Source organism: Lepidochelys kempii, chromosome 25, assembly GCF_965140265.1.
Source record: "Lepidochelys kempii isolate rLepKem1 chromosome 25, rLepKem1.hap2, whole genome shotgun sequence".
Taxonomy (NCBI): Eukaryota; Metazoa; Chordata; order Testudines; family Cheloniidae; genus Lepidochelys; species Lepidochelys kempii.
Genome location: NC_133280.1, coordinates 3,555,724 through 3,572,727, shown reverse-complemented (window position 1 = coordinate 3,572,727; position 17,004 = coordinate 3,555,724). Strand labels below are relative to the sequence as shown.

Sequence of the window (17,004 nt, the reverse complement as noted above, 5' to 3'; positions counted from 1 at the left end):
TGCATTGACGGGCACCCCAGGCTCGCCCTGCCCTCAGCCCTGTGCATTGACGGGCACCCCTAGGTCACCCTGCCCTCAGCCCTGCGCATTGACGGACACCCCCAGCTCCCCCTGCCCTCAGCCCTGCGCACTGACGGGCACCCCCAGCTCCCCCTGCCCTCAGCCCTGTGCATTGACGGGCACCCCCAGCTCCCCCTGCCCTCAGCCCTGCGCACTGACGGACACCCCCAGCTCCCCCTGCCCTCAGCCCTGCGCACTGACGGGCACCCCCGGCTCCCCCTGCCCTCAGCCCTGCGCACTGACGGGCACCCCCGGCTCCCCCTGCCCTCAGCCCTGCGCACTGACGGGCACCCCCGGCTCCCCCTGCCCTCAGCCCTGCGCACTGACGGGCACCCCCGGCTCCCCCTGCCCTCAGCCCTGCGCACTGACGGGCACCCCCGGCTCCCCCTGCCCTCAGCCCTGCGCACTGACGGGCACCCCCGGCTCCCCCTGCCCTCAGCCCTGCGCACTGACGGGCACCCCCGGCTCCCCCTGCCCTCAGCCCTGCTCACTGACGGGCACCCCCGGCTCCCCCTGCCCTCAGCCCTGCGCACTGACGGGCACCCCCGGCTCCCCCTGCCCTCAGCCCTGCGCACTGACGGGCACCCCCGGCTCCCCCTGCCCTCAGCCCTGCGCATTGACGGGCACCCCCGGCTCCCCCTGCCCTCAGCCCTGTGCACTGACGGGCACCCCCGGCTCGCCCTGCCCTCAGCCCTGTGCACTGACGGGCACCCCCGGCTCCCCCTGCCCTCAGCCCTGTTCACTGACGGGCACCCCCGGCTCGCCCTGCCCTCAGCCCTGTGCACTGACGGACACCCCCGGCTCCCCCTGCCCTCAGCCCTGTTCACTGACGGACACCCCCGGCTCGCCCTGCCCTCAGCCCTGTGCACTGACGGACACCCCCGGCTCGCCCTGCCCTCAGCCCTGTTCACTGACGGACACCCCCGGCTCCCCCTGCCCTCAGCCCTGTTCACTGACGGACACCCCCGGCTCCCCCTGCCCTCAGCCCTGCGCATTGACGGACACCCCCGGCTCCCCCTGCCCTCAGCCCTGCGCATTGACGGGCACCCCCGGCTCCCCCTGCCCTCAGCCCTGTGCATTGACGGGCACCCCAGGCTCGCCCTGCCCTCAGCCCTGTGCACTGACGGACACCCCCGGCTCGCCCTGCCCTCAGCCCTGTGCACTGACGGACACCCCCGGCTCCCCCTGCCCTCAGCCCTGTTCACTGACGGACACCCCCGGCTCGCCCTGCCCTCAGCCCTGTGCACTGACGGACACCCCCGGCTCCCCCTGCCCTCAGCCCTGTTCACTGACGGACACCCCCGGCTCCCCCTGCCCTCAGCCCTGTGCACTGACGGGCACCCCCGGCTCCCCCTGCCCTCAGCCCTGTGCATTGACGGGCACCCCAGGCTCGCCCTGCCCTCAGCCCTGTGCATTGACGGGCACCCCCAGGTCACCCTGCCCTCAGCCCTGTGCATTGACGGGCACCCCCAGCTCCCCCTGCCCTCAGCCCTGTGCACTGACGGGCACCCCCAGCTCCCCCTGCCCTCAGCCCTGTGCACTGACGGGCACCCCCAGCTCCCCCTGCCCTCAGCCCTGTGCATTGACGGGCACCCCCAGGTCACCCTGCCCTCAGCCCTGTGCACTGACGGACACCCCCAGCTCCCCCTGCCCTCAGCCCTGCGCATTGACGGACACCCCCAGCTCCCCCTGCCCTCAGCCCTGTGCACTGACGGGCACCCCCAGCTCCCCCTGCCCTCAGCCCTGTGCACTGACGGGCACCCCCAGCTCCCCCTGCCCTCAGCCCTGTGCACTGACGGACACCCCCAGCTCCCTCTGCCCTCAGCCCTGCGCACTGACGGACACCCCCAGCTCCCCCTGCCCTCAGCCCTGCGCACTGACGGGCACCCCCAGCTCCCCCTGCCCTCAGCCCTGTGCACTGACGGGCACCCCCAGCTCCCCCTGCCCTCAGCCCTGTACAGGACATGGGTGTGTGGTGAGCCAGGAGCAGCTGAGTTGGGACATTTCCTGCAGGCGCCCTGGCCTGCCCAGCAATGTCAGGCCCTGAGCCAGCCTCCCAGTGGCGGTTGGATTTGGAGCCTGAGGGAGCCCCTGGCTCAATCTCTTTGCTGCCGGCCTCTGGCAACACTGGCTTCCCACCCAGGGACCCTCGTGGCTGTAGCGCTGCCACCCGGCCTGCCTTTCTCCGTCACCACAGACCCCCTCCCGTGTCCAGTGATCCCCCTTCATGACCACCTTGGGGCTCCAGGCCCCTGCTCTGACAGCTTCTCCCTCCCCCGCCAGATATCGATGAGTGCGAGGACAACCCAGAGATCTGCGATGGGGGCCAGTGCACCAACATCCCGGGGGAGTACCGCTGCCTCTGCTTTGATGGATTCATGGCCTCCCTGGACATGAAGACGTGCATCGGTGAGATGGCCGCCCCCGGGGGTGGCTGGGGAGGGAGGTTCTGGGACCTGCCCCGGGCCCTGGCACTGGGCTGCGGGTGCTGAACCGTGTTCTCCTGCAGATGTGAACGAGTGTGACCTGAACCCCAACATCTGCCTGCACGGCGAGTGCGAGAACACCAAGGGCTCCTTCATCTGCCACTGCCAGCTCGGCTACTTTGTCAAGAAGGGGACGACGGGCTGCACAGGTGGGAACGCCGCCATGCCAGTGTCCTGGGCTGTGGGGAGCCAGTGCCTGGGTCAGGTGCTAGCTAGGCAGGAGCAGTGCCACGTGGCAAGACCAGCCCCTGGGCAGCTGGCTCCTTCAGGGACCCCTCCACCCCAGAGGGCAGGGACTGCCAGGGCCAGAGCCAATGAGTCACCCGCATTAGGCTCTAGGCAGGAATCTGTTCCCAATTGATTTGTATCCCTGGGGCCTGACTCTCCTCTTACCACAGTCTGTCCCCACCGTCCCAGCGGTCACACACTGCTCACCCCAGTGTGTCCCCACTGCCCCGGGGGTCACTCACTGCGCAACCCCTCCATCGCCCAGAAAGGTCACTCCTGGGTCAGCCTGGTCCATACCTATGGGCACCAGTGGGGTCACTTCTGGGTCGGCCTGGTCCCCGCCCCATGGGCACTTGGGGCCTAGTAGCCCCTAGGTTGTCCCCCCCTCACTTGGGATGAGGGGCCTGGCTGGGTCAGGTCTAATGCACTTCCTTTGTGCAGATATCGACGAGTGTGAGATTGGCGCTCACAACTGTGACGTGCATGCCTCCTGCATCAACGTGCCTGGCAGCTTCAAGTGCAAGTGCCGCACGGGCTGGCTTGGAGATGGGCTGAAATGCAATGGTGAGTTCCCAGCCCAGACGGGGAGGCGACTCGAGCAGCTCCTAGCACGTGGCCAGGTCCCTGGCCATGTGCACCTGCAGATACTGGGGTCAGCTGTGCACACACAGTGCTCCAGGGGCCAACAGGGCATTGTGTTTGTGATGGGTTGGATCACAGAAAACCCCTTGGGAGCTGCCAACTGATGTGCCGGGACGACTTCTAACCCGTTTTCCCTGCCAGCTTGGGACTCCGGGACCTTGCCAGTTTGAGCCAGATGTGCTAGCCTGTTACAAACCCAGACCCAGGCCAGAGCCACGTCCCCCAGCAGCTGCAGGCTAAACTGAAAACAGCTTAAGAAGTGTTCCTGTCTCTAACACTCAGATGCCCAGCTCCCAATGGGGTCCAAACCCCAAATAAATCCATTTTAGCCTGTATGAATCTTATACAGGGTAAACTCATGAATTGTTCACCCGCTATAACACCCTCTATAACACCCTCTATAATACTGATAGAGAGAAGGCTAATGTAGTGCCAATCTTTAAAAAAGGGAAGAAGGAGGATCCTGGGAACTACAGGCCAGTCAGCCTCACCTCAGTCCCCGGAAAAATCATGGAGCAGGTCCTCAAAGAATCAATCCTGAAGCACTTACATGAGAGGAAAGTGATCAGGAACAGTCAGCATGGATTCACCAAGGGAAGGTCATGCCTGACTAATCTAATCGCCTTCTATGATGAGATTACTGGTTCTGTGGATGAAGGGAAAGCAGTGGATGTATTGTTTCTTGACTTTAGCAAAGCTTTTGACACGGTCTCCCACAGTATTCTTGTCAGCAAGTTAAGGAAGTACGGGCTGGATGAATGCACTATAAGGTGGGTAGAAAGTTGGCTAGATTGTCGGGCTCAACGGGTAGTGATCAATGGCTCCATGACTAGCTGGCAGCCGGTGTGAAGTGGAGTGCCCCAGGGGTCAGTCCTGGGGCCGGTTTTGTTCAATATCTTCATAAATGATCTGGAGGATGGTGTGGATTGCACCCTCAGCAAATTTGCGGATGATACTAAACTGGGAGGAGTGGTAGATACGCTGGAGGGCAGGGATAGGATACAGAGGGACCTAGACAAATTGGAGGATTGGGCCAAAAGAAATCTGATGAGGTTCAATAAGGATAAGTGCAGGGTCCTGCACTTAGGACGGAAGAACCCAATGCACAGCTACAGACTAGGGACCGAATGGCTAGGCAGCAGTTCTGCGGAAAAGGACCTAGGGGTAACAGTGGACGAGAAGCTGGATATGAGACAGCAGTGTGCCCTTGTTGCCAAGAAGGCCAATGGCATTTTGGGATGTATAAGTAGGGGCATAGCGAGCAGATTGAGGGACGTGATCGTCCCCCTCTATTGGACATTGGTGAGGCCTCATCTGGAGTACTGTGTCCAGTTTTGGGCCCCACACTACAAGAAGGATGTGGATAAATTGGAAAGAGTCCAGCGAAGGGCAACAAAAATGATTAGGGGTCTGGAACACATGACTTATGAGGAGAGGCTGAGGGAACTGGGATTGTTTAGTCTGCAGAAGAGAAGAATGAGGGGGGATTTGATAGCTGCTTTCAACTATCTGAGAGGTGGTTCCAGAGAGGATGGTTCTAGACTAGTCTCAGTGGTAGAAGAGGACAGGGCAAGGAGTAATGGTCTCAAGTTGCAGTGGGGGAGGTTTAGGTTGGATATTAGGAAAAACTTTTTCACTAGGAGGGTGGTGAAACACTGGAATGCGTTACCTAGGGAGGTGGTGGAATCTCCTTCCTTAGAAGTTTTTAAGGTCAGGCTTGACAAAGCCCTGGCTGGGATGATTTAATTGGGGATTGGTCCTGCTTTTGAGCAGGGGGTTGGACTAGATGACCTCCTGAGGTCCCTTCCAACCCTGATATTCTATGATTCTATGATTCTATGATATTCACAGCTGTTTGCCCCCCCCAGGTATTAATACATACTCTGGGTTAATTAATAAGTAAAAAGTGATTCTATTAACTACAGAAAGTAGGATTTAAGTGGTTCCAAGTAATAACAGACAGAACAAAGTGAATTACCAAGCAAAATAAAATAAAACACGCAAGTCTATGCCTAATACAGTAAGAAAACTGAATACAGACAAAACATCACCCTCAGATGTTTCAATAAGCTTCTATCACAGACTGGACACCATCCTAGTCTGGGCACAGTTCTTTCCCCAGTACAGCCCTTGTTCCAGCTCAGGTGGTAGGTAGGGGATTTCTCATGATTGCAGCCGCCTTTGTTCTGTTCTACCCCCTTATATAGCTTTTGCATAAGGCAGGAATTCTTTGTCCCTCTCTGGGTTCCCACCCCTCCTTTTAAATGGAAAAGCACCAGGCTAAAGATGGATTCCAGTTCAGGTGACATGGTGACATGTCACTATAAGATTTCAAGCCCTCATTCCTCCCAGCCTGACTCACAGGCATAGGTACCGACTCTATAAGTGTTCCGGGGCTGGAGCACCCACAGGGAAAAATTGGTGGGTGCTCTGCACCCGCCAGAAGCTAAGCACCCCGCCCCCCCCAGCCCCAGCTCACCTCCGCCTCCACCTCCTTCCCTGAGCGCGTCATCCCCGCTTCTCCTCCCAGTGCTTGCCATTGCGAAACAGCTGTCTCGTGGCATAACAAGCTGTGGAAGGGAGCGGGGAGGAGCGGGAACGTGGCGCGCCCAGGGGAGGAGGCGGGGAAGAGGCAGGGCTGGGGTGGGGATTTGGGGAAGAGGTTGGAATGGGGGTGGGGCAGGGGCAGGAAGGGGTGGGGCAGGGGTGGAGTCGTAGCGGGCTAGGGGTGGGGGGGAGCAAGCAATCACCAGCGCCAGGAGAAGTTGGCACCTATGCTCACAGGAAGGCCTGCAAGCAAACAGAGCCATAGTCAATAGTCCTGGTTGATGGGAGCCATCAAGATTCCAAACCACCATTAATGGCCCACACTTTGCATAACTACAATAGGACCTCAGAGTTATATTTTATATTTCTAGTTTCAGATACAAGAGTGATACATTTATACAAATAGGATGACCACGCTCAGTAGATTATATGCTTTGTAATGGCACCTTACAAGAAACCTTTGGCATGAAGCATATTCCAGTTACATTATATTCACACTCATTAGCATTGTTCATAAAATCATATAGAGTACAACGTCACAGTGTTGATATGGGCAATGTGTGTACATATGTGTCAATGTCTCAGGCAGTGTGTGTGTGTCTGTATGTGTGTGGCTCACAGGCAGTGTGTGTGTGTGTCATGGGCAGTGTGTGTGTCAGTGTGTCACAGGCAGTGTGTGTGTGTGTGTGTGTGTCATGGGCAGTGTGTGTGTCAGTGTGTGTGTGTCAGGGTGGCTCACAGGCAGTGTGTGTGTGTCAGGGTGGCTCACAGGCAGTGTGTGTCTGTATACACGTGTCAGCGTCTCAGGCAGTGTGTGTGTGTCAGGGTGGGTGGCTCACAGGCAGTGTGTGTGTCAGGGTGGGTGGCTCACAGGCAGTGTGTGTGTGTCAGGATGGGTGGCTCACAGGCAGTGTGTGTGTCAGGGTGGGTGGCTCACAGGCAGTGTGTGTGTGTCAGGGTGGCTCACAGGCAGTGTGTGTGTGTCAGGGTGGGTGGCTCACAGGCAGTGTGTGTGTCTGTATACACGTGTCAGCGTCTCAGGCAGCATGTGTGTGCGTCTCACAAGCAGAGTATAGGTGTGTGGAGCTATGCTGTCCGTCTGGGTGTCCCCGTGTTCACCAGTGGGGGATGGAGAGCCAGGAGGCGGAAGCCCAGCCCAGGCACTCAGACCCCAGCCTGTAACCCTGTGCTGTCCCCGGGCTCAGACCCGGAGACAAGCAATCCTCTCACTGGGCTTCTCCCCACAGACCTGGACGAATGTGCCACTGAAGAGCACAAGTGCAACCTAAACGCCAATTGCGTGAACACACCCGGCTCCTACCGCTGCGCCTGCCGAGACGGCTTCTCCGGCGACGGCTTCTCCTGCTCAGGTACAGGGTGTCCGGACGCTGAGGCAGAGAAAGGGGCCTGACGCCCACCTAGGACTGCTCCAGTCTAGCCCAGCTGTGGGGAGCAACTGATCGCTCCCCGGCTACTGTGGGGGATGCAGAGACAGGGTAGAGAGACCCTCCCCTCCCCCACCAGCCCCCATCCTCTGGGATGCAAACCCTGACTGACAGCCAGATATTCCCCAAACCGCACCCATCCTGTTCAGTTACCCATGGGATCCCCCCATCCCCATCTGCTGGTTTATTCTTGGGATCCTCCCATCCCCACCCACTCAGTTACTCATGGGATCCCCCCATCCCCACCCACTGGGTCACCCATGGGATCCCCCCATCCCCACCAGCCCGGGTACCCATGGGATCCCCCATCCCTACCCACTGGGTTACCCATGGGATCCACCCATCCCCACCTGCTTGGGTACCCATGGGATCCCCCCACCCCCACCCATTGAGTTACACATGGGATCCCCCCATCCCCATCTGCTGGTTTGCTCTTGGGATCCTCCCATCCCCACATGCTTGGTTACCCATGGGATCCCCCCACCCGCTCGGTTACCCATGGGATCCCCCCACCCCCACCTGCTCGGTTACCCATGGGATCCCCCCACCCGCTCGGTTACTCATGGGATCCCCCTACCCCCCACCCGCTCGGTTACTCATGGGATCCCCCCATCTCCATCCACCCGTTAACGGTGGGAGCACTCTGGCCAGCTCCCCATGCCAAGGGCATACTGAGAGCTGTCCCATCACGAGCTGTGAGGTCTCCTGCCTTCGTGCCTGTGGGGGATGGGTAACCTGCTCTAGGTCAGGGAGCCCTCCCGAAAGCGTGCATCTCCTGCAGGTGCTTTTGGGAACCCCCCCAACAATACCTAGCTTCCTTTCCTCTCCTGTGGAGCCTCCTCCAGCTGCCCATGAGCCGGGGGGAGGGGGCACAAGATTGTGGCGGCTCCTGGGAGTTTCCCTGGGTGGGGTGGAGGCTCCGGCCTTCTTCCCACTGATGCGTTGACGTGCTGGTGACCTCTCCTGCAGACGTGGACGAGTGTGCGGACAACGTGAACCTGTGTGAGAACGGGCAGTGCCTGAACGCGCCCGGGGGCTACCGCTGCGAGTGCGAGATGGGCTTCAACCCCACGGAGGACAGCAGGGCCTGCCAGGGTAAGAGCACGGCTCCTGCAGCACGGCACTGCCCAGCTTTTCTACGCTGCCCCAGCACAGCCAGGTCCTTCACGCCATGCTGCTGCCCAGTGCAGGGCTCTGGCCCTGCCGCCACCCCAGGGAGCACACCAACGCTCCAGTCACCGGCTCCAGCCAGGCAGCTGAGGACCCAGGGAGCTGGCGTCTGGTGTAGTGGGCTCAGGAAGGCCGAGGCCTCTTTCCAGGGAGTGCGAGGAGCCACCCAAATTCCTGCCTATGAGTGTGGCCTGGCTGCTCAGACATCACGCCCAGCCCCCCCCACAGCACCCTTGGCCGCAGCTGGGCTGCAGACCTCGGACCACTGCACTGCTCTGGCTGCCTGCTCCGCTGCTGCTGCTTAGCAGCACCTCGGTGAGCCTGTGACGTCTGCTGAGCCCAGAGATCCCCCGGGGCAGGCGCCCGGCCCTTCCCCTCCCACGGAGATCCCCCGGGGCAGGTGCCCGGCCCTCCCCTCCCACGGAGATCCCCCGGGGCAGGCGCCCGACCCTTCCCCTCCCACGGAGATCCCCCGGGGCAGGTGCCCGGCCCTCCCCTCCCACGGAGATCCCCTGGGGCAGGCGCCCGGCCCTTCCCCTCCCACGGAGATCCCCCGGGGCAGGCGCCCGGCCCTTCCCCTCCCACGGAGATCCCCCGGGGCAGGCGCCCGGCCCTTCCCCTCCCACGGAGATCCCCCGGGGCAGGCGCCCGGCCCTTCCCCTCCCACGGAGATCCCCCGGGGCAGGCGCCCGGCCCTTCCCCTCCCACGGAGATCCCCCGGGGCAGGCGCCCGGCCCTTCCCCTCCCACGGAGATCCCCCGTGGCAGGCGCCCGGCCCTTCCCTCCCACGGAGAGCTCCCTGGGGGAACGGCTAGTCGATCCTGGCTGGCAGGAATCCGGCCTGGCCTGTTGTTGCTGTCACGTGTTGGGTCGTGGGGAAGCTGCTCCGCTGGCCCCAGAGCCCAGCTAGCTCTGACGTGCCCAGCTCTGTCTCCCTGGCAGACATCGATGAATGCACCTTCCAGAACATCTGCGTCTTCGGGAGCTGCCAGAACCTGCCTGGGATGTTCCGCTGCGCCTGTGATGACGGCTATGAGCTCGACAGGAGCGGAGGCAACTGCACAGGTAGCTGGGGCCAGCGCCTGGGGCAGGGGGTCCCCTGGGGACTGGTTCTCTGAGACCCTCCCTGGTCAGCGTCCTGGGGTCACCTGCAGGGGAGGAACTGGTCCCAGCCCTGGAGGGGAGCCTGGCACCCGGGAGCTGAGCGACAGGCCCTGCGGGCTCCATGTTTGCCCTGGGCAGGGCTCGGCCGAACCAGGGCCAGGTGCCCATGACCCTGCAGCGGCCTCAGTAGACCGCCTGTTGCTCGGCTGATCCTGAGGCCTGAGCCCTGGCAGAGGGCAGGGCGGGGAGGGGTGGTCTGTCGTCTCCTGGGGCGTGGGAATGCTCTGCCTCCCAACCGGGGCGATCGCTGAGGTTTCCCTGGTGATGAGTGATTGCTCCTGATACTGACCCGTCCCCGTCCCCGTCCCTGCAGACGTCAACGAGTGCGCGGACCCCGTGAACTGCATCAACGGTCTGTGCGTCAACACCCCGGGCAGCTATCTGTGCAACTGCCCCCAGGACTTCGAGCTGAACCCCACAGGAGTGGGCTGCGTGGGTGAGTGCAGCTTCCAGCAGAGAGCAGCCCCGCCAGGGCCTCCCCCGTCCCCACTCCCAGGGTGAACCAGCCTTTCCAGGGTTCACTCAGCCCCATTCATTGGTGGAGACAGGAGAGGTGCAGAACCTGCCTAGAGGGGTGTTTCTCTCTGGCTCCAGACTCTCGTGGGTGGCTCATGCCCTTGAGGTTTCTGTCTTGTCCCATGTAACTGGGGGGGTCGTTCTCCAGGCAAAGTGCTAATCCTGCTTTCAGTCCTAGTCAGACCTTGGCCTCCAGGAGACTAGAGGCAGTGAGTTCCACAGGTTAATTCAATGTCTTTTTCTTGATAGCTGGCTCCCTCCACAGCCCCCAGCACCGTCTGCTCACATCCAGGTCCTCACAGCCCTGGTCAGGGACACACATGGTGGGTGTGGGGGCAGGGGTGGGGGATCCCCACTGTTCACAGGAGGGTGGGTGAGGGGCCAGAAGAGCCACCTCGAGTTGCTCAGCTCTTTCTGCTCCCTCCTCCACACCCCTCCTGTCGGCCCTGGGAATGCAGGGAGAGCACCATCTCCCTCCTTCGGCAGCCCTGATTGGCTGCTCTGACTCAGGAGGCAGGGCAGTGGGGAAGGCAGCCAATCAGAGGGAGTTTCCCCCAGGCTACCTGTCTCAGCATCTGTTGCACTTTAAGATCTGAGCCTGTGAATGTGACCCACAGACCCTGACCCCCACCCTGCACTGTGACCCACAGACCCTGACCCCGACCCCCACACTGTGCTGTGACCCACAGACCCTGCTCAGCCACCCCGACCCCCACACTGCGCTGTGACCCACAGACCCTGACCCCAACCCGCACCCTGCGCTGTGACCCACAGACCCTGACCCTGCACTGTGACCCACAGACCCTGCTCAGCCGCCCCGACCCCCACCCTGCGCTGTGACCCACAGACCCTGACCCCAACCCTGCACTGTGACCCACAGACCCTGACCCCGACCCCCACACTGCGCTGTGACCCACAGACCCGGCTCAGCCACCCCGACCCCCACACTGCGCTGTGACCCACAGACCCCGACCCCCACACTGCGCTGTGACCCACAGACCCTGACCCCGACCCCCACACTGCGCTGTAACCCACAGACCCCGACCCCCACACTGCGCTGTGACCCACAGACCCTGACCCCAACCCCGACCCTGCACTGTGACCCACAGACCCTGACCCCCACCCTGCACTGTGACCCACAGACCCTGACCCCGACCCCCACACTGCGCTGTGACCCACAGACCCTGACCCCGACCCCCACACTGTGCTGTGACCCACAGACCCTGACCCCAACCCCGACACTGCGCTGTGACCCACAGACCCTGACCCCAACCCGCACCCTGCGCTGTGACCCACAGACCCTGACCCTGACCCTGCACTGTGACCCACAGACCCTGCTCAGCCGCCCCGACCCCCACCCTGCGCTGTGACCCACAGACCCTGACCCCAACCCTGCACTGTGACCCACAGACCCTGACCCCGACCCCCACACTGTGCTGTGACCCACAGACCCTGCTCAGCCACCCCGACCCCCACACTGCGCTGTGACCCACAGACCCTGACCCCAACCCGCACCCTGCGCTGTGACCCACAGACCCTGACCCTGACCCTGCACTGTGACCCACAGACCCTGCTCAGCCGCCCCGACCCCCACCCTGCGCTGTGACCCACAGACCCTGACCCCAACCCTGCACTGTGACCCACAGACCCTGACCCCGACCCCCACACTGCGCTGTGACCCACAGACCCGGCTCAGCCACCCCGACCCCCACACTGCGCTGTGACCCACAGACCCCGACCCCCACACTGCGCTGTGACCCACAGACCCTGACCCCGACCCCCACACTGCGCTGTAACCCACAGACCCCGACCCCCACACTGCGCTGTGACCCACAGACCCTGACCCCAACCCCAACCCTGCACTGTGACCCACAGACCCTGACCCCGACCCCCACACTGCGCTGTGACCCACAGACCCTGACCCCGACCCCCACACTGTGCTGTGACCCACAGACCCTGACCCCAACCCCGACACTGCGCTGTGACCCACAGACCCTGACCCCAACCCGCACCCTGCGCTGTGACCCACAGACCCTGACCCTGACCCTGCACTGTGACCCACAGACCCTGCTCAGCCGCCCCGACCCCCACCCTGCGCTGTGACCCACAGACCCTGACCCCAACCCTGCACTGTGACCCACAGACCCTGCTCAGCCGCCCCAACCCCCACCCTGCTCTGTGACCCACAGACCCTGCTCTGTCACCCCGACCCCCACCCTGCACTGTGACCCACAGACCCTGACCCCAACCCCCACCCTGTGCTGTGACCCACAGACCCTGACCCTGCACTGTGACCCAAAGACCCTGACCCCGACCCCCACCCTGCACTGTGTCCCACAGACCCTGACTCCCACCCTGCACTGTGACCCACAGACCCTGCTCAGGCGCCCTGACCCCGACCCTGCACTGTGACCCACAGACCCTGACCCCAACCCTCACCCTGCGCTGTGACCCACAGACCCTGCTCAGCCGCCCCAACCCCCACCCTGCGCTGTGACCCACAGACCCTGACCCCGACCCTGCACTGTGACCCACAGACCCTGCTCAGCCGCCCCAACCCCCACCCTGCACTATGACCCACAAACCCTGACCCCAACCCCCACCCTGCGCTGTGACCCACAGACCCTGACCCCAACCCTGCGCTGTGACCCACAGACCCTGCTCAGCCGCCCCAACCCCCACCCTGCACTGTGACCCACAGACCCTGACCCCGACCCTGCGCTGTGACCCATAGACCCTACTCAGCCGCCCCGACCCCCACCCTGCACTGTGACCCACAGACTCTGACCCCGACCCTGCGCTGTGACCCACAGAGCCTGCTCAGCCGCCCCGACCCTCACCCTGCCCTGTGACCCACAGACCCTGACCCTGACCCTGCACTGTGACCCACAGACCCTGACCCCGACCCCCACCCTGCACTGTGACCCACAGACCCTGACCCCGACCCTGCACTGTGACCCACAGATCATGACCCCCACTCTGCGCTGTGACCCACAGACCCTGACCCCGACCCTGCGCTGTGACCCACAGACCCTGCTCAGCCGCCCCAACCCCCACCCTGCGCTGTGACCCACAGACCCTGACCCCGACCCTGCGCTGTGACCCACAGACCCTGCTCAGCTGCCCTGACCGCACCTTGCACTGTTCCTGCCTCTGGGCGTGCGCACAGCTGCCTCCCTCTAGGTGCTCAGGTGCTACCTGCCTTCTAAGCCCCAGCGCAATCCACGGACCAGGGGGATAGGCCTCCTGTGCCTGTCATACCCATGGGGTCGCTCCAGCAGGTGTACTCGGGGATCACCTAACTCCACAGGAGCCAATTGTGGGGGAGGGGCAGGAATCTCCCGTACAGCCTTGAGCCCAGTGATTACAGCACTCACCTAGGATGGGGCAGACCTGGGTTTAATTCCCCCTCTGCCTCATGGGGAGAAGGGATTTGAACGGAGTCTCCCACCCCTCAGGCAGGGGCCCTAAACACAGCATCACAGAGTCTTTCTCTGGCCCAGTTCATGTTAATTAGTTGATTATTTAATTAAAGTGGAACAACTTTGACAGGCACGATTGCGGGAGACTTGCGGGCGGTACCACTTCAGTGGTCAGTGCACTGGGAGGTGGGGGACCCCGGCTCAGATCTCCTCTCCCTACCCTGGGGGATCAGCCACTGGGCTACAGGCTCCCAGGGCTGCCTCCTCCCACTTCCCCCGGCTGGTCTGTGTGAAGCTGGGCGGGCACCTCGCTCTGTCTTGCTAGAAACGAGACAGGTACGGCCACACTGCAGCTGGGAGGGGCTTCCCAGCACGGGGTGAGCAGCCCGAGCGAGCCCACTGAAAACAGCAGCGTGGACATTGTGGCACAGGTGATGGCTTGGGCTGGCCGCCTGAGGGTAGCCTGGACTCAGGAGACAGCCGGAGCCACCCCCAGGCTGCAGCGTCCACGCTTGTAGTGCGCTAGCTCGAGCCGAGCCAGCGCAGGTCTCTCGGCCGTGCCGGGAATCAGCCCTCCCAGCTGCAGTCCCATCGGCGCTAAGTCACCAGCCTCCAGGAGAGGGCTCCCGCCTGCGGCTCGCTGGCCAAGCTAGCGTCTCCCTGCAGCCGGGACCTACCGAACTCCATGAGAGGAGCAGGGCTTAGCACAACCCCGGCGTCAGGATCTCCCTCTGGCTAGCTCAGCAGGCTCCCGAGCAGGCTGGCTTTTGTGAATCCAGGGGGATTTTTGTGAATGCTCTCCCTATGCATTGTCCAGGGACCTGGGTGCCTAACTCAGCATTGTGGGGCATGGGTGTTCCTGCGATTTGCTGGGTGCTATGTCCCTTTGTGGGGCTGGGCCAGAGTTGCGGCCTGGGGAAAGCAGGCGAGCTTTGCAGCACTGTGGTGATGGTGGCAGACAAGGGGAACTCTGCTGTTATCAGGAGGGGCAGGTCCTGGGCCATTGCCAGAGGCTTCCCCCATTGCTGCCAGGGTCTGCTGCGGCCCTCCCTCTCTGCCAGCTGCGGCGGCATGGGGGGCTTTGCTCACCCAAGGCTCACTGTCTCCTTTCTACCCTCCCTGTGCAGACACCCGCGTCGGGAACTGTTTCCTAGACACTCAGGACCGCGGGGATGGTGGGATCTCGTGCAGCGCTGAAATCGGGGTGGGCGTCACTCGGGCCTCCTGCTGCTGCTCACTGGGCCGTGCCTGGGGGAACCCCTGTGAGCTCTGCCCTCCAGCCAACACAAGTGAGTAGGAGAAGTGCTCTGGGGTGAATCTCACGTGCAGTGGGGTTAGCGCTCTGCTGTGCTCCAAAGGGCAAGGACAGGTTGGACCTGGGACATGGGGAATCGGGGGCAGGGGTATGGGCTGCATCGCTGCCTGCAGTGGGGTCAGGTGGACAGGTGGGGCCTGGTTGCATCGCTCTGTATCAGGGAGGGTGGGATAAGCTGAGGGCTGAGTGCAGGTGGGACAGAGACTTTTAGACCAGGCAGGACCATCATGATCATCTAGTCTGACCTCTGGCACTTTGCAGGCCACAGAACCTCACCCACCCACTGCTGTCATAGGCCCAGAACTCTGGCTGAGTAACTGGTGCCCTCAAATCTTGATTTAAAGAGAATTCACCATTTACTCTAGTTCAAATCTCCAAGTGACCCGGGCCCCAGGCTGCAGAGGAAGGCAAAAAACCACCAGGATCTCTGCCAATCAGACCTGGGGGAATATTCTCTCCTGACACCAAATGTGGTGATCAATTGGACCATGAGCGTGTGGGCAAGACCCACGAGCCAGACACCTGGGAAAGGAATCTCTGTAGTAACTCACAGCCCGTTCCCTCCAGTGTCCCATCACCAGCCATTGGGGATATTTGCTAGTAGCAGTCGCGGATGGGCTACATGAAGTTGTAGACAGGCCCCTCAGACCATCTCCTCCATGAACGTATCTGGCTCAGTCTTGAGCCAGGGTAGGCTGTTTGGGAAGCCTATTCCCCATGGAAGGCTGTTCCTCCTGTGCTGGTTAGAAACCTTCATTGAACTTTGAGCCCAAACTTGCTGATGATCAGTTTATAGACATTTGTTCTTGTGCTAAGGTTGGCCCTTAACTTAGAGAACTCCGCCACCTGTTGGTGTTTATCCCTCCGGTTTATTGAGAGCGATCGTATCTCCCCTCAGCCTTTGTCCGCTCAGGCTAAACAAGCCAAGCTCCATTGCACAGCTGGTGGAGTTTTTAACTTTGATGGTACCTGTCGGGGGGGCCCGAGTGCCCTCTTTTGTCTCCCGTACATCATCCAGCATAAAAGGGGGAGCTGCCCCAGACACCTCAGTTTCCTCCTACAGCCTGTAACAGTCGTGGGAGCTCCCTGGCCTTGCTTCTCCAAGTCGTTACTCAAACTACAAGCAGCACCTTGTAGAGCTGGTGTAACTGAGCGCACAGGGCCCGTGTAGAGCTGGTGTAACTGAGCACACAGCGCCCGTGTAGAGCTGGTGTAACTGAGCACACAGCGCCCGTGTAGAGCTGGTGTAACTGAGCGCACAGCGCCCGTGTAGAGCTGGTGTAACTGAGCGCACAGCGCCCGTGTAGAGCTGGTGTAACTGAGCACACAGCCACCGTGTAGCACTGGTGTAACTGAGCGCACAGCGCCCGTGTAGAGCTGGTGTAACTGAGCGCACAGGGCCCGTGTAGAGCTGGTGTAACTGAGCGCACAGGGCCCGTGTAGAGCTGGTGTAACTGAGCACACAGCGCCCGTGTAGAGCTGGTGTAACTGAGCGCACAGGGCCCGTGTAGAGCTGGTGTAACTGAGCGCACAGCGCCCGTGTAGAGCTGGTGTAACTGAGCACACAGCGCCCGTGTAGAGCTGGTGTAACTGAGCGCACAGGGCCCGTGTAGAGCTGGTGTAACTGAGCGCACAGGGCCCGTGTAGAGCTGGTGTAACTGAGCACACAGCAACCGTGTAGAGCTGGTGTAACTGAGCACACAGCGCCCGTGTAGAGCTGGTGTAACTGAGCACACAGCGCCCGTGTAGAGCTGGTGTAACTGAGCGCACAGCGCCCGTGTAGAGCTCGTGTAACTGAGCACACAGCGCCCGTGTAGAGCTCGTGTAACTGAGTTCACAGCGCCCGTGTAGAGCTGGTGTAACTGAGCGCACAGGGCCCGTGTAGAGCTGGTGTAACTGAGCACACAGCCACCGTGTAGAGCTGGTGTAACTGAGCGCACAGGGCCCGTGTAGAACTGGTGTAACTGAGCACACAGCGCCCGTGTAGAGCTGGTGTAACTGAGCGCACA

The 17,004-nt window shown here is 61.9% G+C and overlaps 1 protein-coding gene across 11 annotated transcripts in view; it reads left to right on the top strand.

The window, feature by feature from the left end:
• FBN3 (fibrillin 3) overlaps positions 1-17,004 on the top strand; it is a 312,259-nt gene that overhangs the window by 236,223 nt on the left and 59,032 nt on the right. For all 11 annotated transcript variants that reach the window (XR_012156160.1, XM_073323920.1, XM_073323921.1 and 8 more), the window contains 8 exons: positions 2,344-2,469; positions 2,570-2,695; positions 3,216-3,338; positions 7,211-7,333; positions 8,378-8,503; positions 9,521-9,643; positions 10,056-10,178; positions 14,808-14,969. Coding sequence is in view for 10 of the 11 variants with exons in the window: in XM_073323920.1 (XP_073180021.1) it covers positions 2,344-2,469; positions 2,570-2,695; positions 3,216-3,338; positions 7,211-7,333; positions 8,378-8,503; positions 9,521-9,643; positions 10,056-10,178; positions 14,808-14,969 (1,032 nt within the window). In the remaining variant the exon portion in view is untranslated. The remainder of the gene's footprint in view (positions 1-2,343; positions 2,470-2,569; positions 2,696-3,215; positions 3,339-7,210; positions 7,334-8,377; positions 8,504-9,520; positions 9,644-10,055; positions 10,179-14,807; positions 14,970-17,004) is intronic.